The sequence below is a fragment of the Heliconius melpomene genome, chromosome 8 (assembly GCF_056956725.1).
Source record: "Heliconius melpomene rosina isolate 202511_hmr_F chromosome 8, ASM5695672v1, whole genome shotgun sequence".
NCBI lineage: Eukaryota > Metazoa > Arthropoda > Insecta > Lepidoptera > Nymphalidae > Heliconius > Heliconius melpomene.
The window spans coordinates 3465471-3485720 of NC_140396.1; the positions used below are offsets into that span (position 1 = coordinate 3465471).

Below are 20250 nucleotides of genomic sequence, written 5' to 3' on the forward strand. Positions count from 1 at the left end.
AAAATTTAACTGTCAAACGACGAAGTAATCCATAAGCTCAAAGATATTTCTTTTAAACCACATATCATTTTAAAATAAATATTATATAATTTAATTTATATAATGCTTGAATTTTTTTATTACATTATATTAAGAAATTCTTATTCACATTCAATATATTTTTTGTAACTATAAATAACAGAGTAGTTAATTATGATGAGCGATAGATGTCGCTTTAAAATATGGCCTACAGCTATATTTTCTAGGATATCATTTCTCAATCTCTCATTCCCGACTGTTAAAGGTATAATCAATTCTTCAATCAATTAAATCTTTACTAGAAACCCCTCATAATTTAAAGAGGTCCCGACTATTAATCCTAATAAACTATTGGGCTTGTTGTTTTTTCTTTTTAGTTTTATGCAGTCGGAGTTTTCATTTTTTTAAATATTTTTTTATTATATTTTCATTTATGATAGAGGACTGTTATATAGCGCTTACTATCAAATAAAAATCTCATAAGAATTATATACATTTTCATAATCCAACTGCAATCTTCGTATCTCGACAGTAAACTCATTTTTTAACTTGGCTCTATTTATTCATTTATTATTATTCTATACTATTGCTTTATACTAATTGTGAATACTACATTATTTTTAGCAAAGAGGCATGTTTGTCGTATGTTATGTAAGAGTAACATACAATGTTCCTTGCATTAATAAATATGCAAATAGCGTTTTAATCGTCAGATGCGTTATTTACATTTATTGTACAATATTCAAGCTACCATTATTTAACGTTACATTTTTGCATGTAATTATACTTATTAAATATTCGGTTCGGTTCTTTATTTATGGCGCTTCGAGCGTGCCAGTTGAGCACTATTCACTTCGCCAATGTCACGTTGTATGGAGAAAACACAAAGGAGATTGTACGGTAAAAAAGAGATTATATTATTATTAAATATTATTAAATACAGAAGTTAGTGTTAAATAAAACGACATTATTAATGACAGAACTTTAATTTCAAAATATATAAAATAAATCTGAATTTATATGTATATACAATTTTATTTTTATTTTTAAATTCAAAATTTATGCGGATGAATATATAGAAACAAATTGTATACATTAGATTTTTTTTAAAAAGATAGATATATCTATGGCACAGTGACGATCATTCAATACTTAATTTATTCAAACATATCAATGAAAATCGATTGGCAGTAATATAGTACAATAATACATCTATAATATAAACTTTAAAACAAATAAACATTTAACTATCCACCTATAAATGTTTAGCGGATTATAAAATAAACCGCCATTTTATATTGTCAAATAAGCAACTTTTTATAGGGATGTCGATATCGATAAATTTATATTTAATACAAAATTTCGAAAATAATATAATTCAATATTGAAAAAATATTTTCAACTTTGATTAATTTTGTAAAGACATAAAAATATGTTAAATTTCAAATTCTTTTAGCATCCCAAATACTTATATGCGGTTTAATTTTTGATATAATAAAACAGACAATAATCTTAATATAATACTTAAAAGTTATTTAAAAACTAAAATATTTACGCGTAGACGTAAACTAACGAGATTTTATAGTAATGATTGCATTTAATGTCGCCATACCATTTGTGTAACAGTTAATATTGTACTTGAAGTGTACGATGATGAATTATTTATTTGTCAGTTATTACTTATTTAGTCTATGTATTAGCAAAATAACTGTATATAGAAAAAATAAATACATTTATTCGAGTACAAGACTACTGCTATACTTATCCCGTGAAAGAAATGATTTTATGTGAACACTTTACAGTCACACTCTGAGATGTCAATTACCTATAATTTTATTTAAACAGTATAAGTGATTATAATTTAACGAATTAATGTCATTTAAACGCTAAACGGCGTCTCGGAGTGCCAATGTTAATGATCCATTATAAAATAGAAGAAAACATGGTGCAATAACATAATTCTACAATAACATTAAAAATCCTGTAATTAGATTAGTGATTTTACTCGTGTTTTAATAATTCAAACGTCATGATATAATTAATAATAAAAATAATAACTTGGTAGGTATTGTTAATATTATTTTGAATAACGCTATGTAAGCCTTTGTAGAAACGCACTACAGAGTGCTGGCTATTCAATTTCATTGTTTCTTAGTTTCTAGCTGAGTATATAAATTTTGATCATAACAAAAGAAAACTATCATATTAAATTATAATTAAACGCCAGAACAATTGATAGGTGTTTTAAATCTTTAACTTATATTCGTAGACCACCTGAGGGCAGAATAACAAAAACGAAAAGAAATGTTTTTCTGGCGTAGCACTTTATAACTAATCTAGAGAAGAATGATAAAAATAAACCAAACGCGCCCATAATTGCCATAAAATTTATTGTATCGTCTCTTATATTTAAGTTACATCCACACTTACATCTATAATATAAATCCATATATAATTGTATGTACGATCTTCGATTAATAAAAACATTCACTCTAAGTCACATCATTGTATCACCAAGGATTCCACTAAAAACCTTATTTACGTATACTATAGTTATAATTATATAATTTTATAAAATTCATCAAAAAAAATGTCAATATATTGTAGTTATCTTACAATTCGTCAGTTGTTTCATTATTGTGCTTATGAAACATGTTTTCGTATAAGGTAACCATGGGGAAATGTGGAACCCCGTGGGACTATTTAACTATTTGACCCTGCATTCATTCGAGTGATTTCCAATGAGAAACTATTTATATATTTCTAGCACCATTTCTATTGGAATGTTTGTGTGAAAAGAACAATACGAAAATGTAAAAATAAGAAAATATAAAGAAGAAGAAATAAGAAAAGATAAAGAATAATGTGTTTTGGTAAAGTTTAAAGAAAAGTTTGTAGTCAAAAAGTATTCAGAATTCCCACAATTTTCCAATGGAGACGAGAAATCACTCATTTCATCAAACATTCAAATCTTAAACTAGCTTTACGTCGTCGAAGGCTGTGAGCAGGTCGGTTGTGCCTTGCAATATTTCCGAGTCGGGCCAGAAGTCTGTCGAAGTCAGTGGTATGTTAGAATCGAGGAGTATATCTGAGGACTGCAGTGCGAATCCAGGGCTCGTCTGCATTTTGTTCGTTAAGTATGGATCGTAACCTTGCATTACTCCAGTTGGGGATAGTAGTCTATTAGGGCTGTACATTTGGTAACTGCCAGTAGGTGACAAAGATTGGGGGGTGGAGTAAGGGCTAAGCACGCGGTCTCTTGGTGCAGGGCTGATGGCTGGACTGTAAGTGGTATTTGGGCTCATGCATGGCGAATACATCGGGCTTCCTACATTTAAAGAAAGAGGAGACATTGGGCTAGGGACAGGACGACCTTGACTCGGAATTGGCACATTGGCACGCATCATCTGTTTATTTGGTGCAGAGTGAATGATGTTTATAACGGGTATTGGGATGTTAGCGTTGACGGGGCTCAGCGACTGCGCTCGTGGTGTGTTCATGACGAGTTGGTAGTTGGGACGAGGTTGGGGCTGCATCTGTTTGCCTTCTGGATGGATGTCCTGTAATTTAGAATAAGACATTTTAGTATACAAATATGTAAATAAATAAAAGAAAATATATAACAGTTAACAGTAAACGTAGTGCACATTGATATAGTCATAATTAAACTGAATATAGAAAGAGTATTAGCTTTATTCATGAAATTCATTTAAATATGGATACCAAATTTTAATATCTATGTTTATAGCGTTTTTAATTATTATTATAATTTATCTTTTTACTTTGATTATTGTCACCATTTTTTTTGCCTTTTCATTGTTTCATCTACAATTGTCTCAAGTAATATGAATAAATGGCTCAAGTTACTTAGCAACTGAATGTATACATATATTTGTATCGTTACGACGGAGATCACAACAAATTCCGTACAAAGGTTAAATTGACCAAGCTTTATCTTTATTCTCGCTTCGTTTTTATTTGTTATCTACCCGCTTATTACGGTCCCGGCCGCCGGGTGTCGCACAACACTATCTAATCCCAGATAGCCTTTTCTCCAAAACAATCAACTTTTTACTACCCTAAGTTTGTATGATTTAAATTTTATTTTCAGTGATAATATTATATAGTATAAAATGGTTTAGATTTTTAAATGTAGTGATTAGAATAATTTGTTAATGTTAAAGAAAATAATTTGCATATATATTTCAATTAGTGCTTGACAGGTCAATGGCCACTACTCGCAATGAAGTATATAAATATTGGCTTCAATACTAATACTGTTAACAAGTTATAATCATATTAATACTAATCAAAAAAAATCTAAAAGCGATTTAGAAGGTTTCATTTAGTGCTTAGCTAAAATCTAAACCTAAATTGACTTTGACTAGACTAAGCCAACTAATTGTTTTTTTCTCTAGAGACGAGGTAGCTAAAAAGGTAAAAAACATATATTAGAATTACGTTTTTCATAATATTATTTTGTTTATTTATATTCATAGAAACGCGTAGAATTTATATAGAACTAACAGAATAGGAGATTTTTGTCTTTTTTGTATATAAATATTTCATATAAGTAAAAGAATTAATAATTATTATCATATTTTCAACAATTTCAAAGACATTTCATAGAGAAATGCAATTCTAGAATATTATACAACAACTCTGTGAGATATTTACTGAATATTATTAGATAAATAGTGGAATATTTTTATTTGTAACTACATATTTTATCGGTTGCAACAGAGTTTGATGGCAACTTAATTTTGCTATTTATTATTTATATATTTAGTTCGTAATGCCATTTATATTGAACCTTTTAACAGCCTATTGATATAATATAATATATAAGGAGAAAAATATATAAAACCAGGAGTATATGTATCATCAGGTTTTTACAATTTCGAAAATTTAATAGTATTATCTACAATATGAAATAAAATAAAAGTCAATTTAGATTTTTTGATATAACGACAAAACAAAAAACTGATTTAGCAGATTTACAGTCTATGAAAACGATGATGTTTCACTATGAAATGAATTTATTCTATCATAATTATATTAAATTTTTCTCATTTATTACCATATTTATTATGAAAGCTATTAAAAATATTCAAAAGTAAATTAAAATTTGAAATAATAATTTTTCTATACAGACGAAAGTAATTAAAAAGACTTACAGGGTTAATAATATCGACTTCTGGCTATGGCGTTATAGCATTTACAAGTAAATTTAAAAGTAAATCAAATTTGAAATATGTAAGTTAATTAGGAAGTAAATCAAATTTTAAATATCCTATTTTTTCTATACAAATGAAAGTAATTAAAGAGGCCTAAAGAGTTAATAATATCGACTGCTGACTGTGGCGTAATAGCATTTAGAGTGCCGGTCTCGTTTGTGTTATAAAAGACCCCGAATATTGAACATAAAAGTTTTTACTGTTCCTAGTTGATTAAATGGCTACAAATAAAAATCCATACAACTTTACTTTTATTACCAATAAATAAATCGTGTAATAAAAACGTTACTATAAAGTAACGTAAGTAGTTAATTAACATTTATCTTATTAAGCCAATCATAATTTTTGTAACTTTTAAAACTACTAACTAAGAAAAATATAAGATTTTTTTGTTAACTTAAGTAATAATTCTAAGTTTTTTTTTAATTAATATTTTTTTCTAATTGCCACATTATGTAACTAATATTTTATATTCAATGAGAAATATTTTTTTCAATTATGTGAAAAAATGTATTTTTTACAAATAAATTTAAAATTCTTTGTTTTTTATTATGGTTGTATTTAACAACTTAGGCTTATTTGATATCTTATTTAAAAAGAATTAAACAAGAACTATAGCTAATACTCAGGTCAGAATCAGGATGAAAGGATAGGAGAGAATAGAAAGGTTATAAATAAAATCAATGTGCACCAGTTCACCTTTGTTCATGTTTTTTTAATATCGAACATTTATCAATTTCATTAGGCATTTATATTTATTTCGTTCAAGAAAAATAAAAGATATATTCTATATATCTAACACATCGTCCCTTTAGACTATAAATTTAAATAACAACGACGATAAGAATTAGATACAATTCTACATACATAGATTTTTACGTCTCTCAAATATAATATGTATATGTAAATATAAACGCTATGACAATTGCCAAGCACATAAGGTATCTTATTCGAGTATTCCGTAGCTGCTTAAATACTTCTTATGATAAAAGTACAAAATTAATGCATCTAAACGTAAAAAAATACTAATAGGGGGCCGTCCATTAATCACGTGATATTTTAATTTAGCATTTTTACCCCCCCTCTACCTTCGTGATATGTGGTGACACTAATCTTCTTCCCTCTACTCCACTTCTTTAGTATTTCCAAAGAAGAAAAACGTATGTACTAGTACTAGTATTCAATGTACATATGAACATTGTCTTAGGATCACGGATTAGCAAACACACTTTGCAAAATAAATACACGCGATATCTTACTACACACCCCCCCCCCCCCTCCCTTTCCCTCCCCCCATCCCCTATATGATGATTTTGGACAGCCCCTAAATCGAACGCTACGAATACATAGGCATTGACGAACAGAACTCATATAACAACACATCTAAACAAGTCTAAGTTGTACTTTTATATGATTTGGCAGTGACGACAGTTTCATAAATAACAAATCGTTTTCACAAACTGCCTTAAATATACTGATGCTACAATAAACTCTGAATTAATTTACACAACGGCATACCACTACAGACCGTATGTAGTACAGTCTAACCTAAGCATAAAAACAACAATAGAAAGATAAAAACTAGACAACTTAATTAGGAATAAATAGTGACGCCTTCCAAACTAGACATAGGGATAGTCTATTAAATTATAGAACCTAAAACATAAGACTGAAGGCGCGGCGTGCCCTAGTAAACCTAAGAATCCAAATAGTTCATAACCACATCGATATGCGCACGTTCTAACTTAGTACTAGAATATGACTAAAACAATTGCTTCAAAGTTCATTCCATCTTAGAAAAAAATGTCTTTAAAATTCACCACTCGTTTACATTATAGGAGCAAATGTAAAAATTCAATCGTAATTTTAAAGTAGCCGCTTTTAAACATGTTATTCTGTAAAGACAACTTTATTTGTTCTGATTCAATTCGTGTTTTTCTATTAAAAACATTTAGCTTGTGCTTTATAACGGGCCAAGCCAAGAAATTAACTGAGAGAGCCATGGGGGGGGCTACTCCATGTTTTGGGCAATTTGGACTATTAAATTGTCTCCATACGTTTTGATTATTGTCATAGAACTGTTAGTGTCTTAGATTTCGATTGTGTAAAAACAGTAGTAATATCACAAGTATTGACGGCACTGTTAAGTAATTCGTATTCTAACCAGAATTATATGGTCACGCAACGATATTTCTCGTAATTCGTACCTATCGTAGAATAGAAGCGAAGCGAAAAGTCGAACTACTCGAAAATATATAACAAAAGATCGTATTGGGTTGTTTTGAAGTGACTTCTCAACTTTACTAAAGCAGTTACTTTTTAGAGACGACCTCATTCTACGATAGCCGAACAGCGCGGGGCAATTATCGATCACTGGACGTGCATTATCACAGTTTATTGAGTAGAATTTAAGTTTTCTCAGGCTTTTGTTTTTTGCCTCGGCCGGATCATACAAATGTATCCGGACTCAACGTCACAGCCGCTCACCAGGAGGTTCATTAAGACGCTTGAGGATGGAGTGTTCACTGGAGGTGACGGCGTGTTCAAAGTCGGGGATGGACTGCGTTTTATACGCTTCGCGATTGGCTCCTCCTCTTGCTTTAACACTCGTTTCACACCTGTATCCCACGAGGATACACTTCTGCTTGGAATAAGACCTAAAACGAAAATTATATTTAAGACATCATAATAAAGAAGTATTAAAACAAAATATATTGCCATTACATAATAGATGCAAACCTTGGTCTGAATATATATTAGTAATGAGATCTTGTGGCGGTGGACCAGTCGGTGGGGCAGCGAGCAAACGCTGCAGTGCTGGTGCCGGACTCTGGAGTTCCGAGGGCTGTGGCCTCGCTTGCCTCACACTGTCTGGGAGTGCTCCCCACATAACTGCCGGCTCCAGGAGCGGAAGCTCATCAGTAGTGGGGATAAATGGCGAATTTCCATCATCAATGTCATTATCTGACCTATTACTAAATCCATCCAATGACAGCTCTGTCAAGAGGGAAGACTGTTCGCAAGATGATTCTGTTTCCTGTGAAAACATTGTTTTTATTTAATTTAAATTCTTTAGCGGTAAAAAGTTATGCAATATATATAAGCAATATCATACATGTATCTACAAACCTGTGGTTCAGGAGAAGACAGTAAAGAGTCTCCAATTAAGGAATCGACAGGAGATCCATTACCTAGATCATCACCAAGCAAGCTGCAGTAGTTATCGCTCAGTATAAAATCATCGAACATATCGAAAGGACTGTTCTCTAGAGGTATACAAGCGTCACCCGCAGTGGGTGCCAAATGAGTAAGATCTTCCGGCTCGTCTTTAAGCACTAGAATATTAAATAAAGTTGAAATATGTTTTTAGTAAGTTTAATTATTCGACTAAAGCAAGCAACGGATACCTAAGCTTTTGCCGTTCAAGTGCCACTCACTTGTAAGTCCCTCTTGTGGAGAGAACATGAGAAATCCCTTGTTCATTTCTTTCTTTCTGGGTGCAAATATCAGTTCTGTAACAGGTATAGGACGCTCTTCAGAAATCACTTCTTCCGGAAGAATAGTGGCCACTATGGCACCGTTAGCAGGTTCAGCGGGCAGTTCAGTGGGTACAACAATTTGTACTGGCACTGACGCAGTTGATGCCACTATCGGCTTTAGGTCTGCGTGCTGCACTTGATGTGCAGCAAATACTTCATCTTTGCACTCGATACCGCTGTAACAAATAATAGAAATATAGAAATCAAATCGAATTTATTTAGAAACATGGTCTATGGTCAAGAAAATATTTAAAAATGTATTAAAATGTTTATATTCTTAGTTGCAACCATACAAAGACAAGAGTGTTAATAGATAAACATTAGTGCGATCCTAACAATATATTAATGTCACGATGTTAAACGTATGTGGAAGCGACTAATAAGCCAACAATACTTCAAGGCCGATTCTAAACTAGTGTACATTAAGAGATGTGCAGCGTAGAACGTGTATCTTCAGCTTTTGTCTAAGATTGAAAACGAAACTTCCTCTTTGTATAAAAAAAACGTGAAGTGAAGATTGGTATAATAAATACTTTTTTGCTTACCAAAGTAAAAAATAAATTAAATTCGTACGTACTAACTAACAGTAATAATCACATCTGTAAATATTTTTTGTGTATAGCGTAATACAATAAAAAGTTAAATTTAACAAAAAAAAAAAAGATTTTTTTACAATTAACGAATAATCAACAAATAAATATATGGACGTCACTTCGGTGAACGTGTACACTGTCGCGCCGCTATCTTCATTTTAAATCGATATTCTCATACAAATCATGTTTACTGCACTAACTAGCAGTACAGGACTAATTAATAAATGTCAAACGACGAAGATAACCCGAGAATTGTTCCTCAGGGATAGATATACTTGCGTCAATGAGTCCAAAACGTCAAAACTATCCGATCTAATATAATGAGATAAGAACTGTTGACAGTAAACTAAAGTTCAAGTTTTCATTAACCTAAGCTTAGATAATATTATTTGTCGTATCAACGGAATTATTCATTTCCTTAATAATTATAGATAATATGTTATGTAATTAAATTACGTACAATGCGGTATTGTCATTAATAGTAACAAGGAGTTATATAAATAAATTTAACTTTAGTTTAATGAATGTAAGATTACATACACGGCAGCCGGCATGAGGACAGATACGGAGGACAGATGAGGACAGATACAAAAATCTTAGGGGGAGATAAATATTAGTTACATGACATAAATAATATTTCTTATTTACAAGTTTCAAGCACAAGTAGTGCCGGAAGGGTAACAAGGTTTGGCAAATTAATAGCAATTTTCGTGACGTAACAAGAACGTTGCCAAAAATCCGATTCATCCTGAGCCAGACATAAATCGTAAGAGGGTGTGTTTTGGTCGTTGCATTTACGTTGATTTCGAAAGTGAATTTGTTAGAGGAAGACAGTTGAATGGGAGGCTGCAATGTAGGAGGGAGATGAATAGATGGTAGTAAGTTCGGCCTTGCTAACGACCTTGTCCTCTCACCCCCTAACCAAAACCCCCATGTTTTCGTTGAAGCGGCCATTCACTAGGACGGTAGTGAAACCGAGTGCGCGCGCAGATTTCCATGCGGTACGTTCCGTATCGATTGCCGGTTAGATACAGATCCGACGTCTTGTCTACAAAGCCTATCGAGAAAAAATTCAGGCTCATATATGTTTAATTACATTCTAAAAACAACAAAATCGTCTTTGTAAAACTTTCAAATCTCAAAATTACTAGAAAAGTTTTAATAATTATAATAAAAGTAAAAGGTTCTTATCAAAGAAGTAAACTTATTTACAAGTCAAATTTGAAATACCTTAAGATGTTTACAACAAAAAAAGACGAATATTCATAAATAATTCAAACAAACGACTTCAGGAAGTATTACATAGAATCAAAGCAGATGTTCAAGTCTGACCTTGGCCGTGATTCTGTGGACGGGCAACACAAACCAACAATTATATCTTGCACGGTCGAGGGCACTTGTATTAGGTCATCTCATTATAGCCGAAAAATGGTATTTTATAACACGTATCTCTCCGTCTATTTTGTGATAACACTCTCTTTTTATTATGATTTTTACGGTTGCTTTATAAAGTGTTGTTATGGTTCTCGATTATCTTTATTAGTATCGACTCAAAACGGGATTATTAATCTGTGAAGCGGCACTTTACAAGCAAAATTGTGAAAAAAATACATAAAAAAAAAGACCTATTTGACTAATATAATCTTTTATTTTATTTACAGACTTTGTTTAATCGAAAAATGAAAAAATATGTGCCTATTAAGCAGCGCCTATTAGTGCATCTCAGTATATGTTAATTTGTATACCACCGTGTGACTATTAAAGCGTCAATGCAAAAGCAAACTAGGCGATGCTGTAAACACTATGAATATTTACGCACAATTCAAGGTCGCTCTTGATAAGATTTACCATTACAACGGAACGGAACGGAACGTCTGATTGATAAATGGGAAATAATAAACTCTTTGATAATAACGATAATAATAAAAAAGAAACAACGGAAAAGTTTCACGCTATTAAACAAAAACATGGACATAAACACTTAATAATTATGCATTACGTATGCAACTAAAAGATTCTGCTATTATTTTAACATTTGAGAGCTATACAGTACACTTGCAGATATTTTTTTTTTATAGAAAAGAGACTAGGCAAACGAGCGTTCGGGTCACCTGATGATGATCACCGCCGCCCACGACACCATGCAGCACCAGAGGAGCTACAGGTGCGTTGCCGGCCGTCATTTAAAATAAAATTAAAAGAAATCAGGCGAAGATTTAGTTATAAAAACGTAATTTTTTATCGATATCGATGCATTCCATATGGGTTGCATATGAATATTGTAATGAGCGCATCGGCAATGGCGTCGGTGTGATCGGCGCGGGAGTCAAGGCCGGGCCGGGCCGGTGGCGCGCTTACATAACCGCTGCGCCGCCTGAGGACAGCGGGAGAAGTGTTCGCTAATTTTAGCACATCTCAAAAACAAGTCGCAACTGAACCACGAGCGCAGTACACTGTACTCGGACGCGGCCGTCCATCCACTGACTTGAACTGGTTTCAATATATTCTTTCAAATTATAAAACAAGAATGTTAACACTATTATGTATAATCAATAGGATTTCTTTGCGTTTGATAACATTTTGTATACAATATACAATTGTGTAATTGATATCACCGAGTAAATTCTACACAATCGCGGGCGATAAAACATTTACAGAATTAAAATAAAGGCACTTTATAATATGAAACACTGTGTAAATAATTTATAAGTAAGTTTTCCGTAATTGTAAATAAAAATCCATATATTCGTCAACCGAATGAATATTCCGTAAACCGGCCGTAATTACTACATAGCACTTAAACCGACATAACCACAATATCACTCACAATTCACTATACTATACACAGATGTACCCACTGCTTACCATTTTTCGATAAAGTTGACGACAGCTTTGGTATATAAAACAAACACAGTTCGTGAGCTGATTGCGTGATGCGTAAGGAGTTGCCGGGTCGAACAGCTGATCGAGACGTGAAGTTCCACGTGAACAGTGGGAGACAGGGTGTACGCATGGGGTGTACGCTTGCCGTGAGGTCCGTGGCGCGAATGATACGCGCGGCTGTTGGCGGCGACGGCGCACTCGACAAACTCGTGACGCGACCGACCTAAACACACTGCACACTGGCACGTCCGAGCGACATAACCAGATGATATATTTTAGAGGGTTGCCGGTACGCTCATTCGGCGACCACGCGGTAACACGCGGCAACACGCGATAACACGCGATAACACGCCGCGTCTTCACCTGTGAACTGGTGATCACGGACAGGTTGACTCCACATCATTTTCGAATGAGTGATTTTCACATGTTTTTATGGCACTATTATCGTACAGTACCTACCTACAGATAGATAAGCGTTGCAACTACTTATTGGAACGACCTCGATAAAAGATGATTAAGTTAGTATTGAGATAATAGTATTTATATTTATCGCTAGTAACCGAGTAGCTGTTATAATTAATCAGTTAAATATGGATAGATGAATACAAAAGTACATATCGTTGTACGCGGTGAGAAACGAAAATGTTATTTCTGCAAAGGTCGACAACCGTTCGAAATTGGGATACGTGCTAAATCTAAATTTACCTTTTACCTTACACAAATGTGAACAGTAAATATTATATGCAAATAAAAAATAGAATATAAGCATGTTGACATAATCTAAGATCGTAATATGGCATAATACAAATAACATATGCCATCCAGCGAATATTTAAATAGAAAGATTAATTTTTTTTATCAATAATAAATAATAAATATCTATAAAGAAACACTATTCCTTACTAAGTAGGTACTATTTAAAACCGCAAGTATGACTTACACCAAGTATAATTATTAAACGTATACTTTCGTAACGTCATCATTTATATTAAACATATATTAAACATATAGAAATCCCAAATGATAGTTCCGTTAAAACAAATTCATATGAAATTATTCGAAATAAATGCTTTTTTAACGTTTAAACAATTTAAAAACTGTAAATTTGAATGGAAATATTTCTTCTAGGATTCATGACGACATCGCTTGCTAATTAAAAAAAATATATAAAGAGCTATAAATATATATCGGCATATAAAATCCAAGCAATTGCTTATTAAGATCAATTTATAGAGAAAATGGCATATATTATAATCCATCATAAATCTGATATACGATATAGTTGGATGAAGCAGCGTTGTTCCACAATTTAGCCGCGTAATACGATCCAGCCGCGTTAATGGACCGCGTTGAGTTCAGCACTTACCTACCTATAGTGATATAGAAATCTAGATTCTAGAATGTTTAAAAATATAGATAGTTACATCACTAAAGTATGCTTTGAGAATTTCAATCATCAACAAGTGTACATATCTAAAATATACAGTTTACTTACCTACAGGAAATATTACTAAAAACTTAATAGTATTTTAATATCCTCGTATAACATAAACACTATAACTATGAACATAAGAAATATTATTTGATTATCATTGTATTAAAGAAATACATGATGCTGCAAAAGATTTTGAAGAAACACTGAACGAAACTCATAGTTTTTTATGCCATACCGGATACCGCTGGAGGATTGCACAAAATTCTTATAACTATCGTCATCGTTAAACTGACGCAATATTGAAAATAGGGGTTGAAATTTTATTTCTTGACTTAAATTGTTAAAATAAATCAAATATACAAAATTCTATTTGTTAATATTTGCCTATATATAAACATTTTGCGAAGTAGCGGGCAGCGGCTGGATGCGAAGAGCTGCAGATCGAGCTCAGATCGAGAGGCCTATGTCCAGCAGTGGACGAGAACAGGCTGATGATGATGATGATGATGAAACATTTTAACTTGTAAAATATCTTCACAGCGGGTTCAGCTTCTTATTCAGTTCATAGATAGACTTAACAATTCAGATATCGTTGCATAATATAAGATTCAGTTCGCGAACTGCGGACTATTATACCATTAGGGCCGCGGGTCCGTCCGTTGACCCTGGCTCCACCCCCATTTTCGACCTGCTCGAGAAGTATACGTGACTTTAGCAACGTCGAACAATCTAGATTACATCACTTGCATTTGTAGGTTCGTCATAGTAAGCTTTGCAGCATATAAACGTAATTATTAGGCATATAAGTATGACTCAAGTTTCAAAAAAGAGCTCTTCCTTCTTAAAGAGATTGATTCTCATTTAATGCTTACTTTGTACATTTAAGATATTATGTTTTACGCTTATGAGTTGAACGATCTTAAGACATAAAGATTTATTTAAATAAATAAATAAATCAGAAAAAGACACAAAGATGTAATATTTCAAGTTTGAGTTAATATCTATTAAATTATATATTAAAACATTACAACCTTTTTGATAAAAAAACATATTAGACAAGTATTTAGTGACGTTTATGCCGTAGTAAAAAAAAAAACTAAAATCAATTATTGAATACATATATGGCATACATTTTGTTTACATATAATATTTATGCATTGCAATTACCTACTTCCAAAGTAATAGACAACAGAATATATGAATTGATATACTGTAAACATTATTATTTCAAATGCAAATTAGTTTAAAATTACTATTCGTATTATTTATACTAATTGCAACGTTGCATTGTTGGCGTGTGAAGTAAATTTCATAAATGACCACCGCATTTAGCAGTTTATGTATTTATATTTAAACAATATAAACATATTTCAACATATATATGTTTGAAGTCCTTTTAAATAATAAAAACACGTATACTTTATAAGAAATACTATAGGAAATATCTATATTGGCAAAAAAAAATTACTCATATTACTTATAGTGATTTTAAACTGATATTAAAAGAATCATGAATAATAAACCTTCCCAGAAATCAATATAATCAATACAGTATGTGTGTCATCTAAAGGAAAATTAGAATTTATTTTTATTTCATAATTGAAAATACATAGAAAATCATATAGTATGTTTATATTATAAGAATAAACAACCAAAACGAATCTTGACACCAATCAATTAATAAAAAAATAACATTATTAGGTCATCGTCATCGCGTCATTCTTATTTATCAACTATTAGAGCCACAAAATCATCCTTAACAACTATTAAATATAAATTTGGTTTACGTGACCGTCCACACGAATGTTTTATCGAATACTTAGAAAGGAGGATTTCCTTTTACGTATGCCAGTCGACTAACTGAAAGTATCGATCGCAGTACAGGCTGCATTCGCTCGATTCTTATGTCAATCACGTGACAGCAATGGTGGCAACCATTAAACATGGACTTTTGATTTATAACGTGACGTCAGAATTTTAATTGGACCTCTTTTTGACATGCGTTCTCCTATTGTGTCATATTCTCTTGCTTAGCGTACAATCTCTTTCGTGAGAAGTGGTTGGTGCTTAACTGGTACCCCCACAAAACTCTATAAACGAAGAACTGAACTGGATATAACATAATTATATTATTTGGAATCCGTCCGGAATAAATCTTATGGAAGAAAAGAATAGTAATCTGAATGAACTAGAATCTATAATATAGATTGTAAAGTCTCAAAATCATTAAATATTTATTATTTATACATTTTTGGTTACATTTATCATAAATATAGACTTATTATTTTTATTAGCGTATGTGTGTACATAAATAAAGGTGAAGAAAGGAACTTAGTGTTGAGACTCTCCGTTCTCCACCTTACGCCAAATTTTCGAGGCTTAACGCCCGCAATAAAAATCTATAATTAAAATAAAAAAACAATAAAGTAAATAAAATTCAAAGTCAAATACTTCACAAATCCTACATGACGTATTATCGTATGATAAAAATCGGTGTCATTGAACTTGAACTCCTAGTAGGTATTCGGCAGTCTGCAATCGTAACTCAGTTATATTTTATTAATTACGTCCGAAACTTGTATATAATAATCACGCGACAATCGCATGTTTGCTAGATTAATATAACTTTTTAACGATTTTTATCAAGAATAAAGTAAAGCAAGCTTAAAATTATTGTTGAAATATAAGGTTTAATTTTCCAAGCAATTACCTATTTATATTTAAAAAAAACAACTTTAGGCTGTATCCTGCACACAATAGGGTAAACATAGGGAACCTAGCGTTTAGGTATTTCATTCCTCATTTTCCGCCGAATTCTGGAGGCATTGCGTGACACCAGAGCGAAGAAATGGAAATGTAAACTTAAATAAATACGTCATTTCCTCAAGCGGGGATCGAACCTACAACCAGTCGCGTTTACAATCACACTATGAGCCCCTGCACTACGACTGGCCTCAATTGTTTATATAAATTTAGAAAAAAAAAAGGAAATAATTCATACACCTATTATGAAAAGATCCAATTGAGAACGAGAACCAAATATCCACATAATCAACTCTCAAGGCCTCTGGGAGCCAAGTGGGAATCTAACATCGTAATAGGCCCGAAGACGTCACAGCCATTGGCCCTCTCCCGGTCCGATAGTACCGCAATTTATCATCTAATAAATGGTAATCAAACTATCAATGGAAATAAAACAAGAACATAGCCAAGGAAGCGGTATCGTTACATAAAGATTGAATTTGAAGTTATAAAAACTGTATAGATAGAATTCGGCGGAAATTGGGGAACGGAGTGCCCTAACACTAGGTTCTCTCTGCCTACTATGCTTTTTATAGTATACAGCGTGAAGCTGATTTAATTTTATTTTTGCTAGTTATATATAAGATTGTTAAAACAACAAATGCAAGTAAAGCAAAGTGAGATTTTCTCAAAGTTACAGAGGTATTCTAGCCGCAAGCGGGACAATAACCGAGCACGCCCACACCTCCCATTCAGTTTGAAACGAAAACTGCAACGTTCTACTTGGATAGGTAGTAGGAAGGAGTGAACGACCGAGGGAGGGAGGGGGAGGTAGGGGGAAGTAGGGGGAGGTTGCAGTGCACTCCGCTTGTATAAACCCAACGCCGCGTGTTCAGCGCAGACGGTGAACATGAGTTAGCTTTTATTATGTAATTGCAATGATGTAGCTTCCAACTTATGAATTAGGTATATGAAGGTATTTTATTTTGAAATGTTATTTTAAAATTTCAAAAGCTTTTTAAAATAAAAGAAAATGTAATATGGTACAGAGTGTAAATATAAAAATTAGCTTCACGCTATATGCCGCACACAGCAGGGTAAGCAGAGGGATCCTAGTGTTAAAACACTTCGTTCTTTCGTTCTTGTTGAGTGGCATAACTCGCTGCGCTTTGCCCAGACACCAGAGCGAGCGGAAAATATAAATTTAAATAAACATTTAATTTACTCGAGTGGGGATCGAACCCACAACCCGCGCCACGACTAACCTCAAAACATACTCATATAGGTATATAGTCATTTATTATTATTATCGTATAACCAATGTCTGCCAATCAGGTTATTAAATGTATTATTTATGAAATCGAATATTAACAAAGGCATAACTAGACCGTTGTAAGAATAATGAAACTGAAATTTATTCTACTTGCTGTGAATATTTATCATTTACTACAGTAAATATATTATAATAATCATTCAGTGATTTTTAGTATTGTATATTAATAATTATAATTGTAGTTCGAATTACTGAAGGTGATAAATTGGCATTTTTATCTTAGAAAAAATGGTTTTTGGTTTAAAATTTGACAACAAAAAAAACACAAATAATTAGTTCTTTAATTACTTTCCTTGTAACAATACAAAACAATGTAACACAGAAAGAATTCCATAGTTAATGCCTAATACAATTAATTAATACATATTAGACACGCATAGACACGCAAAATTAGTTGTTAAATATGCAAATTAATAAGTAATGTGCGTAACTATCTACTAGTATGCATTTCTAATTTATTTTATCGATAAAAAATATTTTCAAATGTTTAAAAGAAACTTGTTTAGATGAAATAAAATAATATTCTACTCATATATAAGCGTGTGCCTGAAACGAGACGGCTGTGGCTTCGATTCCCACTCGGGGGAATGAATTATTATTTATTAATAGTTTCATTTATTCGCTTTGATACCAAGGCAAAAAGCGCGGCGTAGAGTTCCGCCACTTAACACACAATAACCAATTTAAAAGTCAACAGAAACAGAGTGTCTTAACACTGGGATCCCTCCGCCTATCCTATAAAATAAAGAAAAATCCCACTAATAAATTACATAATATAAACACTAGATTCGTTTCTTTATATTACTCGCATACACCCAGTCAATGTTCTATTAATAGACAAAACAAGTGATCGGTAGCCTTTTCAATGTGATATATAACATATAGATAGTTGCATGTAATTGCATTGACCTACATATACTATGTTAAAATAAACGATATATGTATCACATGATTTCGCGCAGGTGCCACCCTACAAATGTATTATTTTGAGGTCAAGTATGGTAAGGTTAGTATTATATCCGGAAAATTAAAATAAAAAAAAATGGTGAATATAAAAAATAATGGGAAAAATGTTTATAAAATTAAAATTTTTATTAGAATTACAATGACAATTATTTTACAATTTAAACAGAATTATGCCTTACCTAGCCCTATCCCTTTAATTTAATAATTGTGAAAGTTTGTGAGGATGGATGCTTGTTCCAGTTTTACGTGAAAACTACTAAACAAATTTAGGTGAAACTTTACAGAAATATAGCTTAATATTCAAAGTAACACATAGACTATAATTTATATAAAAAAAAATGTATAATATCTCAATAAGTTTCAGCGAGCGAAACCGTGTGTGGGCTGTTAGGTTATTATAAAAATAACTCCCACCTCCTAAATTTCAGTATAATATAATAATATTAATAAAATTATCAACTTTTTACATATTGTCATCTTTGGTTAAATAACTATTATATAATTGAATTGGACCACTTTTAAACCGGATGGACCATTAGGGAACGCTATCGGTATTGCTATCTAATGCAGTTACAGATAACATTCACATCTCGTGTTATCAATTTCTGATAACAGATTAATGTACACTTGTGTAGAGATAGTATTTAACTATTATTTTCAAATTCGTGCGAATAGTTTGCTAGTACATATTATTATAATGGAGAAACCCCATCACATTTTATTGGCATTGGTACTATAAATAGGTAAAATAATTGTACTTAAATTTTCTGTAAGTTTGCATCTATTTTCTATACTTAAACGATATTCGTCAGTTTCAGAATATTTTTAAAAATATCGTATCGGTACTGCAAAGAAAAAAATAACGTAGGAGGGTGGAGGTCTTGTGTGCTTTTGAAAACTCATAAATATTAAATATATTTTCAAACAGACACGAATTTCAACTTCAAATGAATATAATAAGCCTTCAGTTTAGAAAAATAGCATATATAATTAAAAGCCACTTACGTATGCATTGGATACATGTACTCGTAACTTGACAATTGACATATTAGTTCATGGTTTACTGCACTTAATTATATCCTTTCACTATATAGGTATAACATATTCTATAATATTATAACATATTATGTATGAGGTCCTGGCGCAGGTCTCTTGTGTCTCACAGTAAACGCGACAAGTTTTGGGTTCGATTTCCATTCGAGGTAATGCAATATTTAATCATTTCTTCGTTCTAGTGTCTAGGTATTGATGTTTGATGGAATGTGGAGAGCGTAGTGTCCTAACACTAGCCTGTTACATGCATGATATAGTATGAAGCAGTAAGTCTACAAATTTTCAATTGAATAATATTAAGAATTGATTTACATTATTATTTCTTTAAAATATACTTTCATTATAAGTATAAAAAATACCTGTAACATACGAAACAAGTACAATTGTATGTTTGTATCGTTCTTAAATTACGTAAAATATGATATCGTGCAAGTTCAGTATGAATTTATCG

The 20250-nt window shown here is 32.0% G+C and overlaps 1 protein-coding gene across 4 annotated transcripts in view; it reads right to left on the reverse strand.

Moving 5' to 3' along the window:
* Window positions 1-988: 988 nt before the first annotated feature.
* The window catches only part of sima (HIF-1 transcription factor component sima), a 71764-nt gene continuing 52502 nt past the window's right edge, over window positions 989-20250 (reverse strand). For 2 of the 4 annotated variants that reach the window (XM_085189355.1, XM_085189353.1), the window contains exons 8-12: window positions 8693-8970; window positions 8385-8590; window positions 7995-8292; window positions 7743-7912; window positions 989-3578 (exon numbers count right to left, since the gene is read on the reverse strand). In XM_085189355.1, the coding sequence (XP_085045481.1) occupies window positions 2991-3578; window positions 7743-7912; window positions 7995-8292; window positions 8385-8590; window positions 8693-8970 (1540 nt within the window). In that variant the 3' untranslated portion in view covers window positions 989-2990. Of the gene's footprint in view, window positions 3579-7742; window positions 7913-7994; window positions 8293-8384; window positions 8591-8662; window positions 8971-20250 lie in introns of all 4 variants that reach the window. The other 2 variants (XM_085189354.1, XM_085189352.1) reach the window with 1 other exon arrangement.